Raw genomic sequence first — 13,975 nt, 5'->3', positions numbered from 1 at the left:
CTTCAAGAAATATGATTGAACAAATGAATGATGATGATGAAGGTATTTGTTAAGCGTTTACTGTGCGTCAAGCACTGTTCTAAGCTGTGGGGTAGATACAAGATAAGGGGGGTTGGACGCAGTCCCTGTCCCACATGGGGCTCATGGTCTTCATCCCCATTTTACAGATGAGGGAACTGAGGCACAGAAATGACTTGCCCAAGGTCACAGAGCAGACAAGTGGCGGAATCGGGATCAGAACCCGGGTCCTTCTGACTCCCAGGCCAGTGCTCTATCCACTAGGCCATGCTGCTTCCCATTCTGGACTGTAAACCCGGTGTGGGCAGGGAGTGACTCTATTGCTGAATTGTACTTTCCAAGCGCTTAGTACAGTGCTCTGCACACAGTAAGCGCTCATAAATCACGGCTATAGTGCATAGAGCACAGGCCTGGGATTCAGAACCTCATGGATTTGAATCCCACCTCCGCCATTTGTCTGCTGTGTGACCTTGGGCAAGCCGCTTTATTTTTCTGGGCCTCATCTGCAAAATGGGGATTGAGACTGTGAACCCCACATGGGACAGGGATTGTGCCCAGCCTGATTTGCTTGCATCCACTCCAGCGCTTAGTACAGTGCCTGGCACATAGTAAGTATTAATAAATACCATCACATAATATTATTATTAATAAATATGAATCTGCCAAACTAGCACACTTTCCCCCCTTCAAAGCCCTACTGAAGGCTCACCTCCTCCAGGTAGCCTTCCTAGACTAAGCCCCCCTTTTCCTCTGCTCCCCCTCCCCTCCTCATCTCCCCCAGTTGCTTCTTTTGCTCTACCCCGTCCCCGCCCCACAGCACTTGTATATATATATATGTACATATTTATAACTATAATTCTATTTATTTTTATTAATGATGTGTATATAGCTCTGATTCTTTTCATTTTTAATGACGCTACTGATACCCGTTTACTTGCTTTGATGTCTGTCTTCCCCCTTCTAGACTGTGAGTCCCTTGTGGGCAGGGGCTGTCGTCGTTTGTTGCCTAATTGTACTTCCCAAGCGCTTAGTACAGTGCTTTGCACACAGTAAGCGCTCAGTAAATACGATTGAATGAATGGACTCTACTCAGCCCCTTCCCCCGGGCCCGTTGCCCCGTCACAGCTGCCGGCAGGGGGGCGCCCTTTCAAGGGGCTCGGGGGCCGGGGGGGGGGGCCTCCCGGCTCTCCAACTCGATCGAATGAATTAAATCGTATTTATTGAGCACTTATTGTGCGCGGGGCACTGTGCTAAGCGCTTGGAAAATACAATTCGGCAACAGATAGTGATAATCCCTGCCCAACAACGGGCTCACCGTCTAAAAGGGGGGAGACAGACCACCAAACAAACAAAACAAGTAGACAGGGATAAATAGCATCAATATAAATAGAATAATAGATCTATAGACATCATTAATAAAATAAACAGAATAATAAATACGTATATATATATACACAAGTGCTGGGGGGGGGCGGGAATGAAAAGTAGTCAGCTCCTTCTCCCCGGGGCCCGTTGCCCTGTCCGGGACGCCGGCAGGGGGCGCCCTTTGAAGGGGAGGGCTGACCTCCTGGCTCTCCAACTCGAAGGGAGGAAGGAAGGGAGGAAGGAAGGAAGGAAGGAAGGAAGGAAGGAAGGAAGGAAGGAAGGAAGGAAGGAAGGAAGGAAGGAAGGAAGGAAGGAAGGAAGGAAGGAAGGAGTACTCAGCTCCTTCCCCCCGGACCCGTTGCCCTGCCCGGACCGCCGGCAGGGGGCGCCCTTTCAAGGGGAGGGGAGGCCTCCCGGCTCTCCAACTCGACTGACTGAATGAATGGATGGATGGATGGATGGATGGATGAATGAATGAATGGATGGATGGATGGATGGATGGATGGATGGATGGATGGATGGATGGATGGATGGATGGTTGGATGGATGGCTCTACTACTCAGGCCCTTCCCCCGGAGCCCGATGCCCTGCCCGGGCCGCCGGCAGGGGGCGTCCTTTGAAGGGGAGGGAAGGCCTCTCGGCTCTCCAACTCGAATGAATGAATGAATGAATCAATCAATCAATCAATGGATGGGTGGATGGATAAGCCCGTCAAACGGCAGGGACCGTCTCTATCTGTTGCCGAATTGTCCATTCCAAGCTCTTAGTCCAGTGCTCTGCACATAGTAAGCGCTCAATAAATACTATTGGATGGATGGATGGATGGATGGATGGATGGATGGATGGATGGATGGATGGATGGATGGATGGACGGATGGTAGTCAGCTCCTTCCCCCGCGCCCCGTTGCCCCGCCCGGGCCGTCGACAGGGGGCGCCCTTTGAAGGGGCGGGAAGGGGGGGGGGGCTCCCGGGCCTGTAGCTCCGCCCCGCGGGCGCGCGCTCATTAGCATGTGGGCGGGCCCGGGGGCGGGTCCGGGCCCGGGAGGCGGGGCGGGGCGGCCGGTGCAGGTGTCGGGGGAGCGGGGAGCGGGGGAGCGGGGGAGCCGGGGAGCGGGGGAGCCGGGGAGCGGGGGAGCGGGGCCGGGAGCGAGCGGCGGCTCCTCGTCCAGCGGCGCCCGCCTGCCCCGCCGCCATGGGCCGGGCCCCGCGCTTCCCCTGGCCGCTGCTCGTCCTCTGCGCCGCCGCGGCCGGGACAGGTAAGGCCTCCGCACCCCCTTCCCCCCACCCCAAAAACGATCGGGCCGGGCTGGGGGCGTCGGGGGGCTTGGGGAGGGGGAGAAGCGGATCCCCACCCCCCACCCCAGGACTGGACGGGAGGGAAGGGGAAGAGAGAAAGGCCGGGTGGGGGAGGGGGAGGGGGGATGGAGGGGTCCGGCGAGCCGGTGACAGCTGCGGCGGCCCACCGACCCCGGGGACGATACGACGTGCACACAGCCCCGCCGGCCTCCCCGCTCCTCCACCAGCTGCGCGGCCCCCTCCCCATCCCCCTCCCCCCCCGGACAAAGCAGCCTGCGCCCCCCCGAGCCCGCGGCCGGAGCCCCCCCCCCTAAAACAGCCCCTTCTCCCCCTTTGTTCGGCCGGAGCGACGGGACGCCGGGGTCCGGGGCGAGGGGGGAGGGGGCCGGGCCCGGCCTGGGGTCTCCCGACCGATACCGCAGCCCCCTCCCCTCCCCCCCGACTCCGCTAGGCCCCGCTTCGACCGGGGGGGAGCAGAGGGACCCCCCCCATCCCCCATCCCCCCCGCCCCCTGCCCTGCGACCTGCCCCCCTCCCCCCACTGCCATCCGGCTCCCTTGGCGATGATGAGAACGATGGTATCCGTTAAGCGTTTAGCGGGGGTCGGGCACTGTACCGAGCACCGGGGTGGAGACGAAACATCCCTCCGTCCCTCCGTCCCCTCGCCAGGGCGGCCTCGGGTCCCCGGGGGCCGGGGAGCGGAAGGCGAGCGGGGACGGCAAAAGGGGAGAGAAAAGCTGTGGCTGGCGTAGGAGAGGGGTACCCAGGCCCAGGGGGCAGATCGGGACTCACTCCCAAGTGGAGATGGAGAGGGTTCCCGGCCCGAGCCCAACGCGGCCTCTGTGGGCCGGGACCGGCCGGCGGGCTCGGACCTGAACTCGGGACGGGTTGGTGAGGCTCCGGGCCCGGGTCAGGATGCCCGGGACCTCTCCCCGGTCCCTCCAGGATCAGGGAATCGTTTTCCTACTCGGGGAGCCTCCCAACCTCCCAAGCCCCTTGACCTATCCGCGGGGCCGACTGCCCGAGGATACGGTGCACAGTCTCCCGCGCCATCTGGGCCGGGTCAGGATGCCCGGGAGCCTTCCCCGGTCCCTCCGGGACTAGGGAACCGTTCTCCTCCTCGAGGGACCTCCCGAGCCCCTTCACCTATCCGCGGGGCTGACTGCCCACAGACAGTCTCCCGAGCCGGGTACACGGTGCCCTTCGGCATGCACACGGTGCCCCTGAGCGTGCACACGGTGCCCCTGAGCGTGCACGCGGTGCCCCTCGGCATGCACGGGTCCCACCCTAGAAATCAGGTCAAACCCCCCCCCCCGGGTCTGCCTTTGCCAGACCAGGTGGCCTGGTGGATAGAACACGGGCCTAAGAGTCCGAAGGAACGGGGTTCTGATCCCAGCTCTGCCGCTCGTCTGCTGTGTGACCTTGGGCAAGTCACTTCATCTTTCAGGGTCTCAGTGACCTCATCTGTAAGACAGGGATCGAGACGGTGAGCCCCAGGTGGGACAGGAACTGTGTCCGACCCGATTTGCTTGTATCTGCCCCAGCGCTTAGAACGGTGCTTGACACATGGTAAACGCTCAACGACTACTATCGTTATTATTATTATTAGATACGGTCCTCATATTGCATTGGTCCCGAATGTGCAGATTTGCAAGAATGTAGGTGACTCCCACAGAAGTGTAGATTCCCCCCCCCCCTTTCCCGCCCCCCGCCATGGGTACCCGGACAGCCGGGAAGTGCTCCTCGATATTCAGGGATGTGCGTGGCAGAGAAAGACCGTTTACCCAAAAGTAGATTGTTTATACAAGCTGAGTGCGTACAAAGGCCCCCACGCAGAGGTGATGGACACAGAAAGGGTTCGTGAGATACGGGGAGTGTATATGGACACAAAGGGAGAGACAGAGAGTGTACGCAGTCATTCAGGGCTGCACCTTTGATGAGCGCCCAAAAAAGGATGGACACCTGGCCAGGCTAGTTTTTCTATCACCCCACTCGAACATGCCTCCACTCAAATGGACAGTACCTCTGCACCAAATACATGCCCACGCTCATATATAGAGTACCTACAAGCTTGTAGATGCACCCGCCTATGTACATGACCGCAGCACGCACACATGTGCGCACAGTTATCTACATAATAATGATGGTATTTGTTAAGCACTTACTGTGTGCCAAGCACTGTGCACACAATACACAGGCGCCGTTTGGAGTCAGAGGTCATGGGTTCGAATCCCGGCTCTGCCACTTGTCAGCCGTGTGACTGTGGCCAGGTCACTTCACTTCTCTGTGCCTCAGTTACCTCATCTGTAAAATGGGGATTAAGATTGTGAGCCCCACGTGGGACAACCGGATTCCCCTGTCTACCCCAGCGCTTAGAACGGTGCTCTGCACATAGTAAGCGCTTAACAAATACCAACATTATTATTATATCCACACATCTGTGGACAAACATACAGCAAATAAACAAGCATAAAAGCACACACTCATTCACTCATCTACACAGAGTCTTCTTCCCCTTCCTCTCCTCTCCATTCCCTCAATCAATCGATGGTATTTATGACGTTACTGTGTGCAGAGCACTGTACTAAGCACTACAACAGAGTTGGTAGATACATTCCCTGCCCACAAGGCACTCAGAGTCTAGAGGGTTGAACAGGGGCACAAATGGTGATGGGAGCATCAACCCAGAGAAAAGACCTACATTTGACTCCCTCCCCCATAAGTCACATAGCTGCCGGGGTGGGGGGAGCAGAGGTTTTCTTTTTCTCTTGCAAATTCCTAAAGTGCCTAGCCCAGTGCCCTGTTCCCTGCTCATATCAGCAGCACAGGATGCCCAGGCTATCGAGGAAGCTACTATCGAGAAGCGGCATGGCCTGGTGGATAGAGTGAGGGCCTGGGAGTCGGAAGGACCTGGGTTCTAATCCCTGCTCTGCCATTTGTCTGCTGTGTGACCTTGAGCAAGTCACTTCACTTTTCTGGGCCTCTGTTCTCTCATCTGTAAAATGGTAAAATGGGGATTAAGAACGTGAGCCCCACGTGGGACAAGGACTGGGTCCAACTAAATCTGCTTGTATCCATCCCAGCACTTAATACGGTGCCTGGCACATAGTATGCCCTTAACAAATACAATTATTATTATAAGGAAGGGGGGGTAGGTCAGGGAACCCTCCTATCAAGAAAGTCCCCCTGCCTCTTTCTCCACCTTCCTTTCCCTACCCCCTTCTCCAAGCTCCACAGAGACCCTGGCCTCAGAGAGGAAGGACATTTAAAAGGTGATGGGGGTGGGGGAGGGGGAGAGAGAAAGAGAGAGATGGAGAATTCATAGCCAGAGAAAGGCACAGAAAGAGATGAGAGACAAAGACAGAGGAATCACAGAAAGACAGAGGAGTCACAGACAGAGAAACAGAGAGAAAGAGACATAGAGGGGACAGAGGCAGAGAGAGGAGAGACAGAAACACAGGTTAGAGCCCCAAAGGTTAGAGAATGGTCAGGAGCACCTTTTTCTTGGCCAAAGTTTGCCAGAGCTGAGGCCCATCCCGGCTCACCGCCCCCAGGCTCTTTTAGGACACCTGGGTCCTTGGAAGGGGCCACTGGCTAGAGAATTGAGAGTGGGGGTCTGGGGAGAAGGATGCCTGAGTCTGGGGAAAGGAGATGGGTGGGGATGGGGAGGGGGGTGGCGGCAGGGATGAGGAAGATGTAAAAAGGCTCCAATCTGGGCCTTTGTTACTCTGTTCTTTAGTGGGGGTTGTGGGGAGGAAGAAACAGATGAGAGGGACGTTTTCCATCCCTCCTGCTGATTACCACTATTGTTTCTGGGACGGGGAGGAGGTGCAGGAGAGGAGGCCCGGAGAGGTGAGTGAAGAGCCGGGAATCGAGGGGTGAGGAAGGGGGCAGGGGTGAGGGACCAAGAGGCAGAGCTGTCAGGTGAGGGTGCAGGAGGAGGAGCCTGAGGAAAAGGGTAGGGAGGATCAGGGGGTGGCGCCGAGGTGCAGGGCAAGAGGGCTTTGCAGCCAGGACCAGACATCCAGGACCAGGCTGTCGGCACCAGGAGTCCAGGACCGGACTTCCAAGACCAGGAATTCAGGATCAGGCATACTGGACCAGGCATTCAGGACTAGGTGTCCGGGCCCGGGAATTCAAGATCAGGCTCTTAGGTCCGGGAGTCTAGGAACAGACATTTAGGACCAGAGATTCAGGACCAGGCGACCAGGACCAGACTCTAATAATAACGTTAATAATAATGTTGGTATTTGTTAAGCGCTTACTATGTGCCGAGCACTGTTCTAAGCGCTGGGGTGGACACAGGGGAAACAGGTTGTCCCACGTGGGGCTCACAGTCTTAATCCCCATTTTACAGATGAGGGAACTGAGGCACCGAGAAGTTAAGTGACTTGCCCAAAGTCACACAGCTGGCAAGTGGCAGAGCCGGGGTTCGAACCCATGACCTCTGACTCCAAAGCCCGTGCTCTTTCCAGTGAGCCACGCTGCTTCTCAGGACCAGGCCTCCAACTCCAGGGCGTCCAGGGCGAGGTGCCCAGGACCAGGAATTGAGAATCAGGCATCCGGGAGCAGGCGTCCTAGGCCCCGGAAGCTGGGAGCCGAGCATGCCCGTGGTGTGTGGGGGGTTAACGCTTCCCAGAGCTCCGTGCCTGCCGGTCCCCATCTCTTCCCTGGGGGAGCACAAAGATTCCTTTCTCTGCCCCCCGGGGGGGAGGGGGCGTCTTTGGAGACGACAGACCTCCCCGCCCCCCATGGCGCTGACCCCTCCTGGCCCCAGTATCTTCCTGCCATCCAGCATCCTGGACCCCCCCAGGCCTCCGCTTGACCTCCCAGCCCCCAAACGGTCTGGAGTTGGAGGCCGGGGGGGCCTCAGGACTGCTCCCCCTTCACCCCAGCCTGCCAGACACGGGGACCCCCCGCCCCTCTCCCCCTGCAGCCCCGAGCTCCTCCAAACCTTTCACCCTTCTCCTCTCCCCGCCCCCAACCCCGAACATCCCTGACCGTCGGAGCGGCTGACCGCTTCGAGCCCCCCTACCCCTGTCCCAATGGGGGGCTCTGACCCTTCCTTTCCGCTGCGCCGGGCAGGGGACAGACAGGCAGAGTGGGGGTCAGGGATCCGTAAGGATTCGAGGGAGGGGCCCGTTTGCTAATCCCCCAAGATCTCCCCGCCCCCACCCCAGAGTTCAACCTTGAAGCTGCAGTTGGGAGAGGAAGAGGAAGAGGAGGAGAAGCTTACATAGCCGCGCCAACCCTCCCGGCTTTGGACACGGAGGCTGGGAAGGGCACGGGGTCAGGGAGAGGGGAGGGGTCCGTGCAGAGTTACTGGGAGGGGAGAGGGATGGGGCGAAGATGAGGCCTGGCCGGAATTCAGGTGTCTCAACTCTATCTCGTTCCATCCTTCCCCCCAACCCCCGGCCTCTGCCCCGGTCCCCCCTCCTCAGGATCCCCCTCTTGGGGGAAGCCTCGAGGAATCTCCCGGTCCGCCCCCGGCCCGGACCTCGGAGAATCCCAGGAATGCTGCGGGGAGCAGGGGGAGGGAAAACGGGGGCGCGAGCGAGGAGCGGCCTGAGAGAGCGGCGGGGAGAGGGAAGAGACCAAGGGGTTGTGGGGTAGACCAGGGGTCTGGTCCCGGAGGCGGAGGGGGGTGGAGGATGGGGAGGGGGCGTCGGACACCGGTGGGAATTGGGGGTAGGGGGTTGGATTTGGATTCTGGGTCGGGGGCAAGGCTGGGGGAGGGGGGACAACTCGGGGCCGGGCCTGGAGGACTGGCTTCTGGGAATAGAGGCGCCTTCAGGAGGCCGGTCTGGAGCCGGGAAGAATCACTGCTTTGTGCCCTCCGGAGGGACAGACTGCGCCATTGATATGGGGGGGCGGGGGGACTTGGGGAAGGGGGGGGGGCGAGTGGAATGTACCAACTCCCAGGAACGTCAGGAATCTGACGGAGGTGTGGGGGTGGCCCCGGGGAGCGGGGATGGAGGAACGGGGGGGGGAATCCAGGCCGGGGATCCCGGCATGGGGGAGCAAGGAGTGTGGTCAGGGGGCCGGGAGGGAAGGCTGGCGCCCGGGCGAGCGGAATCTTTCGAGGAGCATTCTAGGATCCTGTGACCTTGGAGGGAAAGGTGGGGGGTGGTCCCCACTGGAGCTGCTGCTGACTCAGCATTCAACAAACACCCCCCCACACACGCAAACACATTCCCCCCTCAACCCCATAGTGATATGTGGGTCCTTGGGGGGTCACCATGGAAACAAGGCCACTGGGACAGCTGACCGGGCCTGGGGAGCTCTGGGGTTGGGGGTGGCCCGGGCTGCTCTGGCCCCCAACCTCCACCCCACCAGCCCAAGGGGCATGGTTAGCCGGTCCTGGGAGGGGGCCGGGAGGAGAGCGGGACGCTGGAGGGGGAGAAGGGGGAGAAGCGGGGCCCGGGGCCTCCTCTGAGTCCCGGGCTTGGAAGAGAGGAGTCGGGGCCGGCAAATGTGGGGTGCCGAGATCCGGAAGCGAGACGACCCGGTCTTGGGAGCCACGGACCCGCTCCCTACCCGCCGGGCCAACTCTTCTCTCTCCACCCAGCCCCACCTTGCAACACCCCATCCTCGGGCCCGGTCCCCATGGCAACGCCCCGACTGTCAACACAGACGGGAGACCCAAGGCCCTGGGTTTAAAGAAACAGCACCCCAGCTCCCCGGGCCTCTCTTGCCCCCGGCTCCCTTGCCCACCCACCCCCCATGGTGCCGTTGGCCTGCCCCCCCTCCCTCTCTCTCCCCCCTTCTCTCTACCCCTACACAAAGACCTCCGGGGACATTAATATTCAGCTCACGGGGTTGGTCGCTTACTGACTCCGCGGCCAGGGGGAGGAGAAAGAGGCGGACGGGACCCTTTCCCCTTCCCCCACATCGTGCCCGAGGATGGGTGGGCCCGGGGGGGTGAGGGGCACCTTGGGTGGAGGGGTTGGGGACGGGGCGAGGGCGAGCCGAGGAGGTGGGATTGCGGGGGGTCGCTAGGGACGGTCTGAAGTTGAAGGTCGGAGTCGGGGTGCGGGACGATACGGGGACGGGGGAAGCGGGAGGTGAGGCTGGGGGTGACCCCGGGGCGTGGAGACCCCTGGGGGACAGGTCACGGCCCTCCCCGTCCTCACCGCCCGGTCCTCCTCCCCGGGCCCAGGGGCCGCCCAGGAGGTGCAGACGGAGAACGTGACGGTAGCGGAGGGCGGCGTGGCCGAGATCACCTGCCGGCTCCACCAGTACGACGGCTCCATCGTGGTCATCCAGAACCCGGTCCGGCAGACCCTCTTCTTTAACGGCACCAGGGTGAGGGGCCCCGGCCCTGCGCGGGTTGGAGGGTTGAAGGGAGGCGGGGCGGGGAGAGGGGGAAGGGTGTGAGGGGAAGACCCTGGATCTGGAGGGCTGGTCTCCAGGCCTTGGCTCAGCCTGGCCTCCTGCCCCGCAGCCCTGAAGGACGAGCGGTTCCAGCTGGAAGAGTTCTCCCCTCGCCGCGTGAGGATCCGGCTCTCGGATGCCCGGCTGGAGGACGAGGGCGGCTATTTTTGCCAGCTCTACACCGAGGATACCCACCACCAGATCGCCACGCTCACCGTGTTGGGTAACCCATCGGTTGAGGGTGTTTATTGAGCTCTTGCCGTGTGCAGAGCACTGGGGTAAGCGCTTGGGAGAGGACGATACGACAGGGTTGGCAGACAGGGTCTCTCTCCTCAGGGAGCACGCGATCTAGGGGAGGAGGAACCTGCACCCCAGAACCTCCTTCCTCCAGCCCCATCTGACCTCTCACCCCTCCTCCGACCCACCTGACCTCTGACCTCCCACGCTTTCAGCCTCCTCAAGCCTCCTAATCCCTCTGACTTGACCACTCTGGTCAACCTCTGTCCTGGCATTGAGCCCCCAAGTAGCCCCAACCCCAAACTCACCCCGTCCTCCGCCCGTACCCCGAACCCAGCCCCCTTCCCTCCCTACACTGATGCCCCTCCGTCCCTCGTGCTGCCCACCCGCCATGATCTCTCTCCTGCTGTGCCCCCAGTGGCTCCAGAGAACCCGGTGGTGGAAGTGAAGGAGCAGGCTGTGGAGGGCGGCGAGATGGAGTTGAGCTGCATGGTGCCTCGGTCCCGCCCGCCCGCCTCATTGCGCTGGTACCGGGACCGCAAAGAGCTGCGAGGTCAGCGGGATGGATTTGGGGGCGGCTGAAGGGAACGGGGGGGGGGGGGGTCGATGGGCGAGGAGCTGGACACAAGCGGGCGGAGAAGACAGAGGGGCCAGATGATGGGGAGGAATGACAGGGGAAGGGAGAAGCCACCCCCGGCGTAGGGTCCGGGGGCGGGCCTTCGCGGTTTGGAGGTGGGTTGGCCTGTAGGAAGTTGGGGCAGGGAGAACTCAGGGCCCTGCCTGGGATTTCCGCAGGCGAGGGTAAGCGCCGGGAGAACGGGAAGGTGTGGAGCGTGGCCAGCACCGTCCGATTCCCGGTGGAGCGGAAAGACGACGGCGGCATCGTGACCTGTGAGGCCCAGAACGCGGCCCTGCCCCGCGGCCACAGCAAGCAGACTCAGTATGTGCTGGACGTGCAGTGTAAGTGTCGCGGATGCCACCGGGTGGGCTGGGGGTGCGGGGGGAGGGCCTCCGGATTCCCCCCGGGGGCCTGAGCCCCGATTTCTTCCCCAGAGTCCGCCCCCGGGGCCGGGATGGGGGGGGGCACTGACCTCTCCCTCCCATCTCCGTCCCGCCCTCAGACTCCCCCACGGCCCGGATTCACGCGTCTCAGGCCGTCGTGAGGGAGGGAGACACCCTGGTGCTGACATGCGCGGTGACCGGAAATCCCCGGTGAGAGGGGGACAGGGGCATAGGTGGGTGACCGGGGTGGAAGGAATGGGAGCGGGAGCTGCAACGGAGGGTGGGGGGAAGAGTGGGGACGGTCAGTCAGTCTTTCAGTCATATTTAGTGAAGGCTTACCGTGTGCAGAGCACTCTACCAAGCGCTTGACGAAGCAACGTGGCCTAGCGGATAAAGCACGGGCCTGGGAGTCAAGAGGACTTGGGTCCTAATCCCAGCTCCGCCACGTGTCTGCTGTATGACCTTGGGCAAGTCTCTTCACTTCTCCGGGCCTCAGTCACCTCATCTGTATGATGGGGATGGAGACTGTGAACGCCACATGGGACGGGGACTGTGTCCAACCCCATTCGCTTGTATCCACCCCAATGCTTAGTACAGTGCCAGGCACATAGTAAGCGCTTAACAAATACCACTGTTATTATTATTACAATATGACGCTAAGCAGACAGATTCCCCGCCCACAGTGAGCTGACAGTCCGCGGGGCGGGGAGACTAAATCGGGACTCCCGGGTCCTGAGCCGTTCCCGTTTACCTCAGGCCAACGAAGATACGGTGGAGCCGGGGGAACGAGAGTCTGCCGGATCGGGCGGAGCAGGCGGACGAGACGCTGACCCTGCCCGGGCTCACCCCGCTGGACAACGGCACCTACGCCTGTGAGGCCGAGAACAAACACGGCCGGGCCCGGGCGCTCTACGTGTTGGTGGTTTACGGTGAGTCGGGAGAGAGAGCGGCGTACGGCTAGAGCCCGGGGTCTGGGAGTCAGGGGGCCTGGGCTGGGTTCTAATCCTGGCTCCCTCACTCGTCTGCCGTGCGACCTTGGGCAAGTCGCTTTGCTTCTCTATGGTTTGGTTCCCTCGTCTGGAAAATGAGGATTAAGCCCGTGAGCCCCATGTGGGACAGGAACTGTGACCGACTTGAATTATCTTGTGTCTACCCCACTGCCTAACAGAGTGACTGGCACAGAGGGACTGGCACGGAGTAAGATCTTAACGAATTCCTTTTGAAAGAGCCCCGCCCAAACCAAGTACGGTTTTTAAAAAAGGAGGAAGGGGCTTGGGAAAGGGCCCAAAGCCCGAGTAGTGGTAGAGACCTGACCTGGCCCGTCGTGGGCTAGGATGGGGACCAGATGGGGACCAGCTGGGGCGGCGGTGGGTGAGAAACTGGGCGGTGGCCTTGGGCGGGGCACTGGCGTGTCGTCATGGCAGGGGCCGAGGTTTAGGCCATAGTGGGTGGTGTGGGGTGGGGAAACGGTCGTGTCCGTGGTAAGGGGGGGGGTCTGGGCTGCAGGCGGGGCCGGGCCTTGGTGGGCGGAATCCGTCATGGTGGGCGGGGTCTGGGGAGGAAATAACAACGATGATGGTATTTGTTAAGCGCTCACTATGTGCCAAGCACCGTCCTAAGCTCTGGGGTAGATACGAGGTACGCGGTCCCCGTTGTGGAGGGCGGGGTCACGGTCCGGACCGTGGTGGGCCCCGGGGGCCCGGTGGGAAGGCGGCAGGGTGAGGACGGGGGGCTCCGGATGACGCCCCTTTCCCTCTCCCCTCCACGCAGACCCGGGGGCCGTGGTGGAGGCGCAGACCTCGGTGCCCTACGCCATCGTGGGCGGGATCCTGGCCCTGCTCGTCTTCCTCATCATCTGCGTCCTGGTCGGCATGGTCTGGTGCTCCGTGCGGCAGAAGGGTGAGGGCTGGGGCCGGGGCCTGGACGACGGGGTGCGGGCGGGGGTCCGGTCTCTGTCCCTCGCCGTTGGGCGGAGGTCACCCCTGGGAATCACAGGGGAGAAGGGAAGGGGCTCGGGAACTGACCGTTTCCACCGGTGTCTCTGTCTGTCTGTCCGTCGGTCGGTCGCTCCGGCCACAGGCTCCTACCTGACCCACGAGGCCAGCGGGCTGGATGAGCAGGGGGAGGCCCGGGAAGCCTTCCTCAACGGGGGCGACGGGCACAAGAGGAAGGAGGAGTTCTTCATCTGACCCCCCCCTCCCCGGGCACAGCCCCCCCACCCACCCACTGGCCGCGGCGCCCAGCCCGGCCCCGCCGCCCTCCGGGCACGGACTCCCTGAAGAGCCACGGGGCTACCAGCAAAGACTTTGCCTAGGATCGCACGGGCCACGCTCGCCCGCCCCCACCGCCCCAGCCTGATTTCTAGGAGGGGGCTCCGGGACTGGGCGGGGGCAGGATGTCTGGGTCCTGGGAGGGGAATCGAAGCTGGGGGAGGGCGGGGAGGGGGGGAGCCGGGGACGGGGACGGGGAGGTGGGGGCGGGGAGGGGGCCGGGACGCCTGGCTTCTGGGAGAGGAGCCGCCGGCCAGAGGGAATGCCAGAGCCCCACGGGCGGCAGAGTCGGATCCCGGGAATGAAGTAGGGACTGTGGGGGTTGGGGGAGAGGAGCTGGGGGCTAGAAGGTAAGATTCCTGGGTCCTGAACCAGGACCGAGGGTCTTTTGGGGGGGGGGGGGTGGCGGGGGGA

General features: G+C 61.7%; 1 protein-coding gene across 2 annotated transcripts; it reads left to right on the top strand.

Moving 5' to 3' along the window:
• The first annotated feature begins 2,501 nt into the window (after positions 1-2,501).
• Positions 2,502-13,714, top strand: CADM4 (cell adhesion molecule 4). Of its 2 annotated transcripts, none has more exons than XM_029066898.1 (9): positions 2,502-2,639; positions 9,838-9,983; positions 10,122-10,275; positions 10,708-10,842; positions 11,085-11,249; positions 11,411-11,501; positions 12,048-12,220; positions 13,062-13,190; positions 13,371-13,714. In XM_029066898.1, exons 1-9 carry the CDS (start codon positions 2,576-2,578, stop codon positions 13,478-13,480), a joined length of 1,167 nt encoding a protein of 388 aa, XP_028922731.1. In that variant the 5' UTR covers positions 2,502-2,575; the 3' UTR covers positions 13,481-13,714. The 2 variants fall into 2 exon arrangements, with proteins under 2 accessions (XP_028922731.1, XP_028922730.1); XM_029066897.2 differs by lacking the exon at positions 2,502-2,639 and adding an exon at positions 9,120-9,496.
• The last annotated feature ends 261 nt before the right edge of the window (positions 13,715-13,975 follow it).

This window comes from Ornithorhynchus anatinus, chromosome 5 (assembly GCF_004115215.2).
Source record: "Ornithorhynchus anatinus isolate Pmale09 chromosome 5, mOrnAna1.pri.v4, whole genome shotgun sequence".
NCBI classification, from domain to species: domain Eukaryota; kingdom Metazoa; phylum Chordata; class Mammalia; order Monotremata; family Ornithorhynchidae; genus Ornithorhynchus; species Ornithorhynchus anatinus.
Note: the sequence above shows the minus strand (reverse complement) of the source record. Positions and strands in the feature narration are given on the sequence as shown.

Bases quoted from the DNA above. Each gene is read 5' to 3' on its own strand.
- CADM4 (XM_029066897.2), top strand. From the start codon at position 9,151: ATGTGGGGTGCCGAGATCCGGAAGCGAGACGACCCGGTCTTGGGAGCC. The intron at 11,502-12,047 runs GTGAGAGGGGGA...CGTTTACCTCAG, and splicing joins GCGGTGACCGGAAATCCCCG to GCCAACGAAGATACGGTGGA. The intron at 13,191-13,370 runs GTGAGGGCTGGG...CTCCGGCCACAG, and splicing joins GTGCTCCGTGCGGCAGAAGG to GCTCCTACCTGACCCACGAG.